Raw genomic sequence first — 17,021 nt, forward strand, 5'->3', positions numbered from 1 at the left:
AATGACTACAACTTTATCTAACCCCCTCCTATGGATTTTAATAATCAAATTATATACATACTCCATTTTAATTTCATTGGTTAAAATACAGTTATGCTTACCTCTGAAGTTTTTTTAGAGGTAGCTATTATGTACAAGGAAAAAAATTTGACTTGGAAGACAAATGAACTTTTATTTGAATCTCAGCTCAGAGATATACTGTCTATGGGACATAATTATCTGGTATTCAGCAGAACCTCCAAAAATATGAGATCTGTTGCCATCAGTTTCCCCTCCATTGCCTGTCATAGTTTCAGTGGGAATATGGTTTAGGGGAGATAGTTGGTTATGGTTGGTGGTTCTAAGAATTAGACCTTGTCTGAATTGTGTTTTTAAGGCTTGTTTCTGAGTCGTATTTCTGCCAGAGTCTTATTATGATAGTTTGGATGGTAGTTCTAAGAGCTAAGCTTTGCCTGAGTCTTGTTTTCTAAGTCTTGTCTCTCAAGGTGGTGAGACCTTGAGAAGATTACTTCAACCTTGCTAAGCCTCAGTTTTCCCCTCTCTAAATGATAAGAGTAATATCACCTGAAACATAAGGTCTTTGTGAAATGCATGTAGAGAAATGGACAGAGTGTGGCATAGAGTAAGCATGCAATGTAGCCTGACAGTAATGATAATATAAAAATGATGACAAAATAATTAACCTGTGTGTCTCCTCTACTTTTCTCCTCTTCTGTTCTACTCCTCCCTTCTTTCCTCATATTTTTCCATTGAGAGAAGAGTCAAGGCAAAGGATTATAGAGTCAAAATGAGAGGGTAGAGGACTTAGCAAGAGCAGCTCAATCAAATTCTACTATTTAGAGTTGGGAGTAAAGATACCCCTTAGGCCTGATCTTGAAATATACTCTAGTACCTTTGCCTTTTGTAAACCTAATGAGCAGCAACTGTATAGAATCAATCTACTTCTTTCATGACCTTGTTCCTGGTTAATGTTACTATTCTGACTAACCTATTATAGACTTAATCTCATACATCAATGTATTTCTTTTTTTGTGAATTTATATTTACCAGTTCTCCACAATCTATACTTTCCCTTACTTCATAGTACATTTTCATTATGTAAATATTTACTGCTTATTAAGAAATTATATAGATTAATGTATTCAAGTACTTATTGATATTTCTTATATTTGATAACTTTAAAATAATTTAAACTGTTTTGCTTTATTAAATATAGATCACTGAGCAAGAAACTAGAGAGAAGTATGTAAATTCTGGATAGATTTTCTAGGGTCAAATCCATCTCTACCTCTATATGCTATGATTTTTAGACCAGTTACTTAACTGTTCTCTGCTTCAGTTTCCTATTTTATACAGACCCAGTGAATTTCCAACTGCATGATGGTTATGAGAATTAAAGGAAATGATTTAAGGAAAGTGCCTCACACATAGTAAATACTGAACAAAAGGAAATGATAGGAAAGTGCCTTACACATAATAAATACTGAACAAATGTTAACTAGTAATATTACTAAATTAAGGAAAAATTTCAAGCTTATGCATTCTCTTGGAAATAAGAAAACCACTTTTGATAAGCTGGAGTTTTCTCAAAACTTTCCAAAGTTGAAAGAATTTACATATGTACAGTTTTGCAAAGAATACAGTAAAGGAAAGTCTTACAGGATATCAAGTTTAAATGGACAACAACTCCATATTATCACATAAAACAACTAGTCTAAAAATAGGACAAAAAAGGACCCTAAGCAGTTGAAAATATCAGAGAGAGTAGTTTCAGAAGTTCTATTTATTGCTTTATAATAAATTAACATATTTTTAAACTGGAAATTCAAGAAGAAATTTGATCAACAACTTTTTAATTATAATTTTTTCTCTAGTATTTATCTTATAGCTTAATAAATATTGTCTTCCTTTTATAATTGTATTTAAAATCACAGATCTTAAATAGCTTTATTATCATCTAGTATATCCTCTGATCCAGAAGCTAAAACTATGTACCAAAAATGATTTTCAAATTTTTAATTAAGCAAAATTCTTTCCTAGCATTGTCATTTTAGATAAGGTTACTATTCTAGGATTTTCATATAAGTCAATAAGTCATGGCAGGATAGTAGTAATATCATAGTTTGTGTTCTTTTAGTTATTTTGTGATAGTAGATCAAAATTTTCATCTTGGGAATAATTGCAATGGTATTTAGTAAACTTCCATCTTAAAAAAAATGCAAAATGTAAAGAAAAAGGAAAAAATATAAATTCTACTCACTACTATCTCCCAAGAGTAATTATTAGTATCATTTTAGTGTATTTTCTTCCCTTCAATTTTTTTTGGTTGTTGTTCATATAACATGCAGTATGATGTTTAAGAATACTTGCTGTGGGCTTCCCTGGTGGTGCAGTGGTTGAGAGTACACCTGCTGATGCAGGGGATGTGGCTTCGTGTCCCGGTCCAGGAAGATCCCACATGATGCGGAGCGGCTGGGCCCGTGAGCCATGGCCGCTGAGCCTGCGCGTCCAGAGCCTGTGCTCCGCAACGGGAGAGGCCACAACAGTGAGAGGCCTGCTTACCGCAAAAAAAAAAAACCAAAAAACCAAAAACCCCAAAACCAAAAAACTTTCTGTGAGCAGTGAGGCTGTTTGAATCTGGACCTCTCCACTTCTTACCTGTGTGACTTGTTTAGTTACTTAACTTCTCTCAACCTTGGTTTCATCATTTGTAAAGAGGGAACAATATCAGTGTTTTTATTAAACCATTATTGTGAGAAATAAGTTGAATAGTACATATTAAGTACTCATAAAGATGTATATAATGGTTTATGCTAGAAATACAGTTCTATATCAGCTATTTTTGCAGTTAGGATTTTACCACTTGCAATTTCTCATCTGAATGATTATTTTTCAAAACATGATTTTTAATGTTTATGTGAAATATCCTTGTGATTTTATTGTGTTTCCTTATTTTGAACATTCAGTAGATTTCCACTCTTTTATTTTATTTCAGTAAATAATGTATGTAGCTTTTGTTCTTATCTTTGATTTTTCTCAGGGCAAATTCCAGAAAGAGAAATTACTAGGTGAAACAGAACGTGGATATTTAAAAAACTCCCTTGTGGTGCAGCTGCAGAATTGCCCCTTGTCTTCCCTTTAGTAGTATCTGAAAGTGTTCATATCTCTATACATTTGTTGACAGTGATTTTTTAAAAATTCATTTTATTTTAAAATCAAATGTGTCTTTCATCTCTTGGTAACTTTTTTTTTAATAACCATCCATGTGGTATATGAAATATGTCCTCTGAGTGTTAACTCAGGCCAAAGACAAATATCAGTCTGCTCCTCAGGTTCAGGCTACGTGCACGTATCACCTCCACTACTCTAGTTTTCACTGTGCAGCCATCAGAGTGTGTGAAAGTAGTCAGCTGGTATTTGCCAAATGAAGGTTATGAATCTGAGCTCAATTCTCCAAAGATTTATGAACTATAAAATGGTATTTTTATTATGTTCTGTCACTGCATTGTGCTGTTTAGCTGCCTTCCATTTTATGTGGTTAAGTTCCTGAGGATACATTTGCATGAAAGCTACTGTGTGTACTCATTTTGTATTGTATTGTGGCAAACGCTATTAATCTACAGGGTTCCTATTCATTTTGGAATTCATTTCACAGCTCACTAATTGTGTGAATGAGAAGAGGAAATATATGCTTTTATTCCAAACCATGCCAAGCAGATGGCCCAAAGTTCCTTGCTGCCCGCATTGTCAGTGGCTCTCTTCTGTAGGTAGTGAGCCTGGCATCGGTCCGTCAAACACAATGTGAGGGTCCATTTAACACAGCACTTGACAGTCACTGAGCCTCGGGTTTGTTATGACTTATAAACATTTTATTTTTTATCATCCACCTCTAAAGTGGTCAGTCATTTGAGCAGGTGCAAACACAGTAGAATTCATATTCGTCTTACTTGAGAAGCCAAAATAAATTTTTATTCATATGGAAATTTTGGGAAAAGAAGACAGTACAGGGGATTAAGCTTAGTTTCTTGAAAAGGGATTAACACATGTATTGAGATTCAACACTCTAACAGCATTTCTGAGATTGAACCCTTTGAAAAGCTGAATTGCAGAAAAAATTAGGGTTTTTATCTTTAAACTTTTTAGGTGAATCTCTTCAAATTTCTTTTTTCTTCCTATGCAAGGAAATTATTTACTAATTTACTTTTATATACAATATGTAATTTATGTAACCATTCAAAATGTTCACATTGGCATTCCTTGTGTGTGTGTGTGTGTGTGCGCGCGTGTACACGTGCACGCACGCACGCATGCAGTAGAACAGAGTAAGATAGAGACAGAGGGTGTGACAAAAAATGAAATAATGCATGTCTGCACACATTTCCTACTTCAGCAGAGATACTAGGATGATATGAAATTGGGTTATCACTTCAGGAAAGGGAGGGTAGGTCAGAGGTTCTAATGGAGCCCATGAAGTAATTTGATCACAATATCTTATTTAAGAGAACCACAGCATGTGGAGATACCTTTTTCTCCCTTACATGAAGAAAAACTGGATATTTATTTCTTTCACCCTTTCTTTCTCTCCACTTCTAAACCACCCATCATGGGTCTCCCATGTTGTATTCATGCCACCTTTCCTTTTCTCTCGGCTTTCAGACGGATGCTGCTCTCATGTATGATGCTGTGCACGTTGTGTCTGTGGGGGTCCAGCAGTTTCCCCAGATGACAGTCAGCTCCTTACAGTGCAATCGACACAAACCCTGGCGCTTTGGGACCCGCTTCATGAGCCTAATTAAAGAGGTGAGTCAGGAGAAGCACATCTGTTCTGTCTTGCTTGTCCTCAGGCTGAATGAATTGAGATTATTGCATTTTTCCTAACAGGTGGCATTTTACTTTTATCTCTTAAATTAAACTTTCTACCTTTTCCCATGCAAGCGAAATTAACATTTTTACTAAATAATATGGAAGGGAAAAATTACGTGATAAATGGATTTCCTACAAAATATCTGTGATTGTGTGAACAGATGAAAATCAGTGACCTATGATTTATGACATTAGTTTTCATCTTTCTGAATCTTTATGTATGTTACTTTTCATTTATGTGGAAACATAGATGTTTGAAGAATGTTTATATCATAGGCCACATGATATGCAATGAATTTTTAACAGGAATGCTCTTTGCACTACACTAAATTGCACCCAATTTGTAAGTTTTCAAGAATTGTTTTTTAGAGTTATGGTTCCTAAGTATAACGTCTAGTTATTTTAATTGTATTAGAGTTAACATACAACAAAATATATGGATTCATGAAAGTGCAAAGTTTACTTCATGTTGCATAACACAACCATTTTTATGGCCATGTATCATTTCTAATTATGTCTGTTATAGTTTTAGACCAAGCATGCCCATTGTGAGAAAAAAAAAAAAAGAAAACTCTTAAAGCTCACACACAAACACACACTCACTTCATACACACATATTCTTCCCATTCTTCCTCTCATGAAGGAAATTCCTTTGTCAGCTAAGGATACTTTTTATCTGATTACAACAGGAGTTTTTTTAATTTAAAATTTTTTTTTTATTAAAGTATAGTTGATTTAGGAGTTTTTATATGAAAGTTTAACTATGAAAATTTAATCTTTGCTATGAAAAGTCACAGCTGTTATTACCGTATAAAATTTTTCTTTAATGGCTTAAAAGAAATCATCAGCTCATCATATAATAAATTACTCATCATGAAAATAAAAGTGCAAATAGAATCATAATTAAGAATCATCAGGTCCTTGGCAAAGAATATCCGTGAATTTTCCTTGTCTAAGTGTTATTGAACTCTCAGATAGATGAAATGATACTCCTAGAACAGTATGCAGTTCTTTTGTTACTCCACATTTTATATTTACTTCTGTTTTAAAAAACTAAGCATCACAGGGCTGCAAACATAGCACCCTGGCTTGGCTAGTTGAAGAAGAGATTTTTCTGAATGCAGCACTTGACAACTGAGAATTTTCAAACAACCCTGTAAGAAGCTGTTGTATGAAACTCGCTATTGTATTTATTGTAGGGTGTTATTGAGGATCTTGTCCACTAAATCAGGGATCCACAACCCCCAGGCTATGGACCAATACTGGTCCACGGCCTGTTAGGAATCAGGCCACACAGCAGGAGGTGAGCAGCGGGTGAGCGAGCAAAGCTTCATCTGCCGCTCCCCATCACTCCCCATCGCTCGCATTAACTCCTGAACCATTCCCCGCCCCCATCCATGGAAAAGTTGTCTTCCAGGAAACCAGTCCCTGGTGCTAAAAAGTTTGGAGACCGCTGCACTAAATCACACAGGGTCACTCTTATGAGGACCGAAAAGAGACATTTCTGTCAGGTCTCAGTACCAGGAAAAGCTGAGTTTCTCCTGGGCAATTGGTGTCTCTTAAATTATGAATCCTGTATGTTACAGTTCATCATATTTTCTTCTTTGCCTTGGTTGCTGGAAAGTTCAGAATTGAATTTGTGATTGGATTTATTAGTTGCACAGTTTCACCTGATATACATTGCCCTGTGCTGTCTTTAACCCAGATTTGTTTTACTGTTCTGCACTTCTGCATCTGTACTTCTTGATCCCATTGCCTATTTTTATACTAAATATGGAGCTTTGTTAACCGCCTGCAATTATTTTCTTTGGACGAAGTTGAGTTAATAAAATTTTTTTCTTCCTTACTGGAGACCTGTTAACACAGTAAATTCAGTGATGACCTGTTGCAATAAGCAAAGAGATATATATTATACTTTTTTTTTCTATTTTATTTATAATTTATTAGCCTAAATCTATTTTAGAATCCCTACACATAAGTATCCAAGAAGCACATGGAACCTAAGAAATGTAGTAATAATGATATCCATCTGTAATCCTTATTGAAATGTTACCCTTTATCTACTGGGCTTTACTTCTTTGGAGTCTCAGTATATATTCTTTCAAACATAGTTGTGAGTATATGTTACATTATTTTAAATTTTCATATGTAACTATTTTCCCAAGCTACTTGCAAATGACAAATAATATAAAACATGTAATTGGGGCTATATAACCAGCAGAATGGGAAATCTTTTTATATTAAAAAAAGAAACTCATTATTTGCTCACCTTTGAGGGATGAACCCATTGTGTAGCTAGATTATTATATTCTCACCCCCTTCTACCTGGAGAGAGCCTTCTACAGGAACTATAGTCTGATGTGAAGTAATTTTGATACATTTCTCCCAGCCTCACACAAAGAAAAATAAAGTAATAAGTTAATTATTCTAAGTGGAAAATATATAATTGAAGCAGTATAGCATAATTTTTCCTAGGTTCAGTTTCTTTCATTGTAATAAAATGTTTACTCTATATTAGTTAGGTGTTAGGAGTGGTATTTTATAATAGTAGTTCTATTTGTAATCTCCAGTGAGATAGTCACTATCTCATAAATATTATTTGTGACCAAACTCTTCTCACTTTGCTTAAAGAAGTTTGCTATTTAAAACATGAGCCACAGATTTCTCATAAAGGAAAATTATACCTGGAAAATGCATTATTTACAATGAAAAATTTACAATAAATTTTTACTGAGACTAGGATATCATATTTAGAAAAAACATCCTTCAAAGTTCAGAAGAGGATAAAAATGTATAGCCATGTAAATTTATGAGAAGTAATAAAAGGTAAAACATTTTGTACAAAATTGTTTTATCTTCTCATCCTTTACTAATTTATGATTTTTGTTTGTTTGTTTATTTTCCCCACAGGCACATTGGGAAGGCCTCACAGGCAGAATAACTTTCAACAAAACCAATGGCTTACGAACAGATTTTGATTTAGATGTGATCAGCCTCAAGGAAGAAGGTCTGGAAAAGGTACTTGAGACATTCAGTTTACTTACTTTAATTATTAAATAAACATATCCTAGTGAAGAAATAAAGAAATATTTCCTGTTGTAGACACATTTCATTGACATTTAACTTTATTTAACTCTAAAACTATACATGTTCAATTCCTTATATATATTGAATATAGTAATTGACTATTAGGACTCAAGGATAAAGGATATCTTAAGGCCATTTAAATGTTTTTATTTTCTCATCAGGTTTTTCTGATTCTCTGCATACAATGTATATAATATTAATTTAAAATAATATATATTAATATATTAATATAATCTTAATTAGCTGTAAGATTTGATATAATGGTTAGAAAATATTTGATGTAATATGAATATTTGTATATGCAGCTTATAATCAGAGGCCTTCATAGACTTTCCTACTTAGAGCAGACCATACAGAAGGATTAAATACTGAAACATGTTTCTGCTGCTGGATCATATTCAAGAGAAATGCCTGAATTAATGTACATGAGTAAATTAGGTATGAACACAAATGCTACACATTACACTGGGTCTATCTTTCTTGATTCCATTTATAGGTATTGAGGTAAAGTACAAGAAAGGCTCATAGAATTTGGGTGTATGTGTTTACTTTAAGAACATTTTAGTGTAAGTTTATAATGTATGCATTTAGCTGTTTTCTGATGGATTCATTGAAAGTTACAGATTAAAAAAATATTTTGATAAGAACTTGAGAAAAAATTCTGTTTGAGATAACAGTGCTTTAAAGACAGTGAGTTATGTTTCAGCTAACAATTGAACATGGAGCATCATTCATAGATGGAAACTGAAGAAGGAAATTGAATCAAAATAAGGGGTATTTTAGCCTGAGAGAAAATAGTATATATGAATGTTGATTCAAATGATGCAGGAATGAGAAAACACATATTTTTGATATCACTAGGACAAAAAATATATCATGGCCAACTGATGACTGAAGTTAACAGGGGTATTACCTCTTCTCATTGAGAGTTTCAGGTTGTATCCTTTGTCAAAACCATGAAATATTAGGAATCTTTTATAAAAAACTGGAACTAAAATATTCGTGAGGCTGTCACTTCCTAATTACCTTACTTCCAAGATAACAACATTAGTCTATACCCAAAACTGGAATTGATAATGGTGGAGTTTAGTCAGCTCATATGGGCTTATCTCAGTGTTTACTGGGGATGTTATTATCTTATTTTTGGAAATACCCAAGTCACTAGGATGAGCTTCGACCACTGCTTGTATTTCAACACATCAACATAAAAATGGTGATGCTTTTCATGTTACCATAGACCCAGTCCCTTGGACTCAAAGAAAATATTAGAGAAGGTTTTCCTAGGCTCTAGTGTGAATTATAAAAAGATCCTGAATATAATGGTTACCAAGTATATGTGAGGATCTACCATATCGATAAGCAACGTATCACAATGTGAGTTATAAATGTTGACCTGATATTCATCAATATTTTGTGTTCAGACAGAATTAGACTCAAATCCTTGTTCTGCCATTTACTATTTATAGACAAATTTCTTAATCCTTCTAAAACACAGCATCTTCAACTGCATCCTGGGGTGGTAGCAATATCTGCCTCATTAAGGCTCCTAAGTTTTGTTGATTTTACTTTTATTTTTTCCTTAAAAGTATAGTTACCAATCCATAGATGAAAAAACAGAGTTCCTACCTTGATAGAGTTCACACTCTGGAAGATTCAATAGATGGTGATTCAGGAGGCTTAAATTACTATTCTAGTTCTATCACAACAAATGTGTGAACTTCATCCTTCCATCCAACTTCTCTGGGCCAAATTCCCCATCTCAAAAAAAGTAGAGTGCAAAGGGCTTCCCTCTTGGACAGGCTGAAGTGAAAATATAATGGTCTCTAAAAGAACCTGGAAATACATTAATAGGGGTTGAGGCTAGGAATTTTAACTATCCTCAACTCTATCTTCTCATGCTACTGCCTTTTCCTAGTTTTGTCTTGGTCATCTTTGACCAGCACACTTTATTTATTCATTTAATTCTTTAACAAATACATAGTGAACTTCTATTTTGTGCCCCTATGAAGGTTTTGCTCTAGTGAAGAAAACCTGCCAATTATAAATTGATTCATAAAATTATGTCAGGTTGGCCAAAAGGTTTGTTCAGTTTTTTCCATAAGATGGCTCTAGTAGCACTTAGTTGTCTTTAACTTCATTCGAAATAATTTTTTTAGATTGTATGTGACAGCTGTCATATCAGCGTGCGTTTAAAAAAAGACATCAAAATTGGTGAATTTTTGTGCAGCCATTTTAATATTGAAGATGGAAGAAAAACAGCAACATTTTCAGCATATTATGCTTCATTATTTAAAGAAAGGTAAAAACCCAACTGAAATGCAAAAAAAAAAGATTGTGCAGTGTATGGAGAAGGTGCTGTGACTGATTGAACATGTCAAAAGTGGTTTGCAGAGTTTCATGCTAGAGATTTCTTGCTGGATGATACACCATGGTCTGGTGGACCAGTTGAAGTTGATAGCAATCAAATCAAGACATTAACTGAGAACAATCAATGTTATACCACACGGAAGATAGCCGACATACTCAAAATATCCAAATCAAGTGTTGAAAAGCATTTACACTAGTTTGGTTATGTGAATCGCTTTGATGTTTGGGTCCACGTAAGTTAAGCAGGAAAAACCTTCTTGACTGTATTTCCACATGCGATTCTCTACTTAAATGTAATGAAAACATTCCATTTTTAAAACAAATTGTGATGGGCAGTGGCAAGTGGATACTGCACAATAATGTGGAATGGAAGAGATTGTGGGGCAAGCGAAATGAACCACCATCAACCACACCAAAGGCCGGTCTTCATCCAAAGAAGGTGATGTTGTGTATATGGTGGAATTGGAAGGGAGTCCTTTATTATGAGCTCCTTCCAGAAAACCAAACAACTAATTCCAACAAGTACTGCTCCCAATTAGACCAACTGAAAGCAGCACTGGACGGAGAGTGTCCAGAATTAGTCAACAGAAAACTCACAATCTTCCATCAGGACAACGTACGACTGCATGTTTCTTTGATGACCAGGCAAAAACTGTTACAGCTTGGCTGGAAAGTTCTGATTCATCCGCCATATTCACCAGAAATTGCACCTTCGGAGTTCCATTTATTTAGGACTTTAAAAAATTCTCTTAATGGAAAAAATTTCAATTCCCTGGAAGACTGTAAGAGGCGCCTGGAACAGTTCTTTGCTCAAAAAGATAAAAAGTTTTGGGAAGATGGAATTATGAAGTTGCCTGAAAAATGGCAGAAGGTAGTGGAACAAAAGGGTGAATACGTTGTTGAAAAAAGTTCTTGGTGAAAATGAAAAATGTGTCTTTTATTTTTACTTAAAAAAACCAAAGACACTTTTTGGCCAATCCAGTAATATAGGATTGGTCAGTGAAATGTGCTAAAATGAAAGATCTCTTGCTTGTATGTCATTAAAATGATATATTTTGAATCGTTTTCTGAAATGTGAATCTTGGGATTGAAACAGGTAATAGGAGTAAAATCCATACTTCTGATGTTTGTAACTGTGGAGCAGATAAACCAGGAAGGAACAGGTATATTTCTGACAAACATTGAAGTAGGACATATTCAGGGAACTGAGCTTGGAGTTAAAATGCTACTCTGGACACAGTTTTCCACTTAGATAGGGTTCATAGATCAAAGTGAATTCTTTCTCCTTTATCTCGACGGTGATCTTGGTTAGAACCCAGCCCAGTTAGCCATGGTCTAAGAAGGGTCACCAGTACTGCACACACAACCAACCACATATGGTTTGTTTGTTTGTTTGTTTAATTGGAGCAAGGAATAATGAAATTTATCGGAAAAACCGGCAGTCTGAGAAGATGGTGGACGTGTGTCCCAAAGAACCATCTTGCCTGAGTTAGAATTCAGGCTTCTTCAAAAAGAGCCACTGTGCGGACGCTGAGCTGGGTCTGCCGTAATGCTGCTGCTGCACAGAACTGTGGTCCCAGGGCTCCGACAGGCCTAGAGACTCAAGTCAGCCCCCTCAAGTCTCTGCATTCGGGCCTGCTCTACAAATGATTCATTTCAGCCACAGCACTCCAGCCATGCCTTCTCTGGTGATAACTCCAGCACCAGGGAATGGAGAGTCATGGGGACTCTGCTAGGCCTTGGTGCAGTGTTGACCTATCATGACCACCGGTGCAGGGCTGCTCAGGAGTCACCACGCCTATACACGAGGGAGGAAGTGAGATCCCACAGCAGCCTTGAGACTGGGATCTGGGTGACTTTGGGCTCTGAGGTCTTTGATGTCACAGAAGTTGTGGACCTACACCCAGGGTGTCCATCGAAGCTTATGCTAGCAGCTGGGGGTCCTCTAGAGCCCTTCTGGGCCCTCTATGCTATTCACAACCAGTCCCACGTGCGAGAGATACTGGCTCGGTACAAGACTGGGGAGCTGAGCCCCGACGACAAGGCAGCCTCCATCTTGAAAACCTCTGACCTTTCCGCTGATGATCCTATACGTCACCCAGCCCTGAAGGTCAACAGCCAGCGCCCCTTTAATGCAGAGCCCCCCTCTGCTGAGCTGCTGACAGAAAACTACATCACACCCAACCCTATCTTCTTCACCCAGAATCATTTGCCTGTACCTAACCTTGACCCAGACACCTATCACCTACATGTAGTAGGGCCCCCTGGGAGTCAGTCACTGTGCCTATCCCTGGATGACTTGTACCAGTTCCCCAAGCATGAGATCATGGTCGCTCTGCAGTGTGCTGGCAACCGGCGCTCTGAGATGACTCGGTTCAAAGAAGTAAGAGGTCTGGAGTGGAGTGCAGGGGCCATTAGCTCTGCACGCTGGGCTGGGGCACGGCTCTGTGATGTGTTAGCCCAGGCTGGTCGTCAGCTCTCTGAAACTGAGGCCCATGTCTGCTTTGAGGGACGGGACTCAGACCCCACAGGGACTGCCTATGGAGCATCCATCCCTCTGGCTCGGGCCATGGATCCTGAAGCTGAGGTCCTGTTGGCATATGAGATGAATGGGCAGCCTCTGCCTCGTGACCATGGCTTCCCTGTGTGGGTGGTGGTTCCTGGGTGGTGGGTGCCCGCCATGTCAAATGGCTGGGCAAAGTGAGCGTGGAACCCGAGGAAAGTTACAGCCACTGGCAGCGGCGGGATTACAAAGGCTTCTCTCCATCTGTGGACTGGGACACTGTAGATTTTGACTCGGCTCCATCTATTCAGGAACTTCCTGTCCAGTCCGCCATCACACAGCCCAAAGATGGGGAGACAATAGAGTCAGGGGAGGTGGAGGAAGAGCTGTGGTCAGGGTGGATGTGTCTCTGGATGGGGGCCTAACCTGGCAGGTGGCTGAGCTGGATGGAGAGGAACAGCGTGCCCGAAAGGCCTGGGCCTGGCAGCTATGGCAGCTGCAAGCCCCTGTGCCAGCTGGGAAAAAAGAATTGAACATCGTTTGTAAGGCTGTCGATGACAGCTACAATGTTCAGCCAGACACAGTGGCCTCAATCTGGAACCTGCGAGGCGTGCTCAGCAATGCCTGGCACCATGTCCACGTCCATGTTGCTCCATAAGAAAGCAAAATGGAACCATCTACTCTCCAGAACCACCTTCTGAACCCCTTTCCACACCTGTCTCTTGGCCTCATTACCACAAAAAATCCTTCCCTCCACCTCTCCATGTCTTGGATCACAACCCTGACTATGCCTTCCGAAGCCACACACAGGTACATGCGTTGCACCCTTCCACCCAGGCACCCGCTCCCCTTGGACAGGAGGTGTTATATACCCCTCCTGGCCACTGACCCAGTGCCTTCCAGGAGGTAAGAGCTGCTGCAGCAAAGGACTAGAAGTAGGAAAAGTAATTCTGGAAGTAATTGCTATTTTCTCTACCTACCCTATCTCCATTTCTAATGACTATCACCACTGAGGCCTTATTTTGCTTTTCTTCTTGGATTCTTCAGAGAATGTGTGAAGATATGTGTAAGAAAAGTATATATGCAACTTTTTACTGCGTCTCTAGGTTGCCAGGGGTTGTGAAGGGTGCAACCCTCTCCCTTTATTGTTCCACTTTTCTAAATACATCAATAAAATATCTGTTTAAGACTAAAAAAAAAAAAATCCCAAAAAAGAATTCAGGCTTCTTTTATACTAAAAGGGGAGGGAGTAAAGTCAAACATTTCCTGGTTCTGGTCAGCCTCCAGAGGGGATGTGTTAATTTCTTCCTTCCTACAGTCGTTCACAGGTGGCAGGTCTAAGAAGGGTCACCAATACCGCATACACAATCAACCACACCTGTCCAAACAAGCCCTTGGGCCATGGCAGTGCCTTCTCTAAAGCAGAAGAAGGGGAAAAAGGGGATAAAACAGTAGGCAATTTTGTCTACCTCAGGCAATAATAAGAAAATTTCTTTCTTTAAGATCCTGGTATTGAAACTACTAACAATAGGAAAAGGAAATCAGAATCAGTAATTTTCGCAGCTTGAATTCTTCTGATCAGTTCGAAGACAGTATTGTGTATTCCACTTTCGAAGTATGTTTAGAATCCATCCATTTCTCCCTAAATCCATTGCTACAATCATGGCCAGGGGAACCTACCCCGGACAAATACACTGGAGCCCCAACAAGCCTCTCTGTTCTACTCCTCCTTGTAATCCATTCCCCAAATCATAGCAGCCAATGGATGTCTTTAAAAGCAAAATGATTAATGTCATTTCTCTATTTAACTCATCGCTTTATTTCCATTGTATTTTGATTAGATCCAAACATGATTTACAATGAATTCCCTACCTCTCCCACTCAACTCTCACCATCTTCTCAGGTGTTTTCTATGCTCCAGCTATACTGGCTGTTTCTCATTTCCTCACAGGGTCAAGACTTTCTATTACTTTGGCAGTAGAGTTTTACCCTGTCTGGAATACCCATTCCTATCACTTTTGCCTGGCTAACTTCTTACTCATCCTGGGGGTTGCAACTTACATTTACTTCCTTAGATAGGTATCCCCTAAGCCTAATCAAATTTAAGTTTCTCATGGTGTCCTCTACTTTTTCTTCCTGACACTGCCTATAATTGTGTATTTACATAATTTTTTTTTAAGGCTACGTCCCTAGCCAGAATACACATCCTATTAGGTGCAGAAATATCTGTCTCCTTTCTCACTATTTACATATTCAAGGCCTAGCAAAGTGTCTGGCACAAAGCACATCCTCATGAAATGTTTATTGACTGTTGAACAAATGAAGGATCTCTATGAGAATCATAAGAGATACTTCACATAGAATACTTACTCAAGTGTCTGGTGCAGAGTTATTTTCCAATAGCAGAGCTTTTTTCCCCCCACTTTTTCCAGCTTTGCTCCATACTTACAAAGTGGGAAGAGAAATCCAATAGTCAGATAATCAGTAGGCTGGGGTAGTGGGTCAAGGCTTCAAGGGGTGAAGGATCTTATAGCACAGGAGAAAGCAGCACTGAAGTCTGAGCTTATAAGGATGCACCAATGGCACCTCTGGTCTTCTACATAGTGCAGTTGAATACTTTCTGACACTTTATTACATCAATGAGTAAAAATAATTATTCTATTTGTAAATTTTCCTTTTTAATTGTAAGTTTATGTGTGGAAGTAAACAAAGACCACTTGGATGAGAACAAACAGAAGTTGTTATTCAGAGCTTGCTAGAGCAAGGGAGCAACTTATATTTGGCAGAGATTCAAGGGCAGGCAAGGGAGTGGAAAAGCTTTATTTGGGAAAGCCTCGGGTGTGCTCTGATTGGAGATTGTTGGCATGAGGAAGCTGGAGGTTGGCTAACAAGAAGCAAGGTATCTTGGGTGATTGGTTTGGTGAGTTTCTCTGGTTGCTCCTGAGTTGGAAGAGAGGGGGGATAAAAAAAGGAAGCTGCAAGTTATTGAACAAATCTTGACCATTCTGGGCAGATTGCTGCAGAGGTTGTGGTTTGGCTTCCCAGGATGCTTGCTTTAGAGGATCTGGTTAAAGTTCTGTTGTCATACATGGTCTGACTGTTATCTATTTGTGTATTCAGTCTGTCAGTAGAACTTGGAAGAAGAAGGAGAAACAGCAAAAAGAAAAACGGCCAAGAAAAATGGACATAAATGAAATGAGGAAATAAAAAATGTCTTCGCAGCTGACAATAAAATTAATATTTTTAGGTTTTTTAAAATATAATATGTAACTGGGATATGATTTACCATTGGAGATGGCTTAACTTACTTACCTAGTCTTCTGAGGCTTAGCTATGTTTTAGGAAAGACCAGCTTCAGATGGAACAAAAGCATGACTAATGGCAAAATATATTAAGAAATATTCAGAAGGTTCTTAGAATATTACTTCAAAAAGATTCTGTTTAGAGCAAAAACAGTTGGAGGGGTTTCACACAAAATAGATTTGAACTGAGTTTATGACACTACATGATAATGGTGCATTTCCATTGCAAGCTGAGCTATCTAAAGGCCATTAAAAAAAATAAAAAACTTAGACTTTAAAAAGAATTCTTTCTAAGAAACTATAATACAATAATAAAATTGCTTAATCCTACCACATTATTGAATTTTATTATTGAATGTCCATTGTGACAACTATGTACATCATGTGCAATTAGTCTCTTGCTATTATACTTTATTGATTGTTCAAATGGATTTTTATTATACTAGAGAATATTTTCTTCTAAATAGAAATGTTAAACTAAAATCATACCTGTGTACCTCTCTTGCCCTTTCTGTAGCATCAGAATTTGTCATCTGTTCTGGTTATTTTGCTGATAGCCTCTTAAAATGTGATATTTATATTAAAATAGAACTTGGAGAATAGAATGTTCTGTCTCCTCAGTGGAAAGGCCTCATAAATCCTTATTGAAATTGGCTTTTATGTTAATATATATTAATTTAGAAAAAAACATAAAGATCAAACTAATACATTTATCTGGCCAGAAATGGTGCTAAGGGTCCTGGAATTGTATAGACCTGTGAACAGTCATGCCATGTGTTTGCCTCAGCATGCTTTTATAATAAAATCAGCTTCTAACTTGTGCATCTTTAGGGAAAATCTTGGAAAAGAAAACTGGCTATAAAAAGCCATCTTATGTAATATATGTTTGCCAATTTCTA

At 37.3% G+C, this 17,021-nt stretch overlaps 1 protein-coding gene and 1 pseudogene across 2 annotated transcripts in view; both read left to right on the forward strand.

The window, feature by feature from the left end:
• GRIK2 (glutamate ionotropic receptor kainate type subunit 2) overlaps window positions 1–17,021 on the forward strand; it is a 671,458-nt gene that overhangs the window by 422,239 nt on the left and 232,198 nt on the right. For both annotated transcript variants that reach the window (XM_067011529.1, XM_067011530.1), the window contains exons 8-9: window positions 4,657–4,800; window positions 7,774–7,881. In XM_067011529.1, coding sequence (XP_066867630.1) covers window positions 4,657–4,800; window positions 7,774–7,881 — 252 coding nt within the window. The remainder of the gene's footprint in view (window positions 1–4,656; window positions 4,801–7,773; window positions 7,882–17,021) is intronic.
• LOC131740258 (sulfite oxidase, mitochondrial pseudogene) lies at window positions 11,833–13,478 on the forward strand (annotated as a pseudogene).

The sequence above is a fragment of the Kogia breviceps genome, chromosome 13, assembly GCF_026419965.1.
Source record: "Kogia breviceps isolate mKogBre1 chromosome 13, mKogBre1 haplotype 1, whole genome shotgun sequence".
In the NCBI taxonomy this organism is placed as follows: Eukaryota; Metazoa; Chordata; class Mammalia; order Artiodactyla; family Physeteridae; genus Kogia; species Kogia breviceps.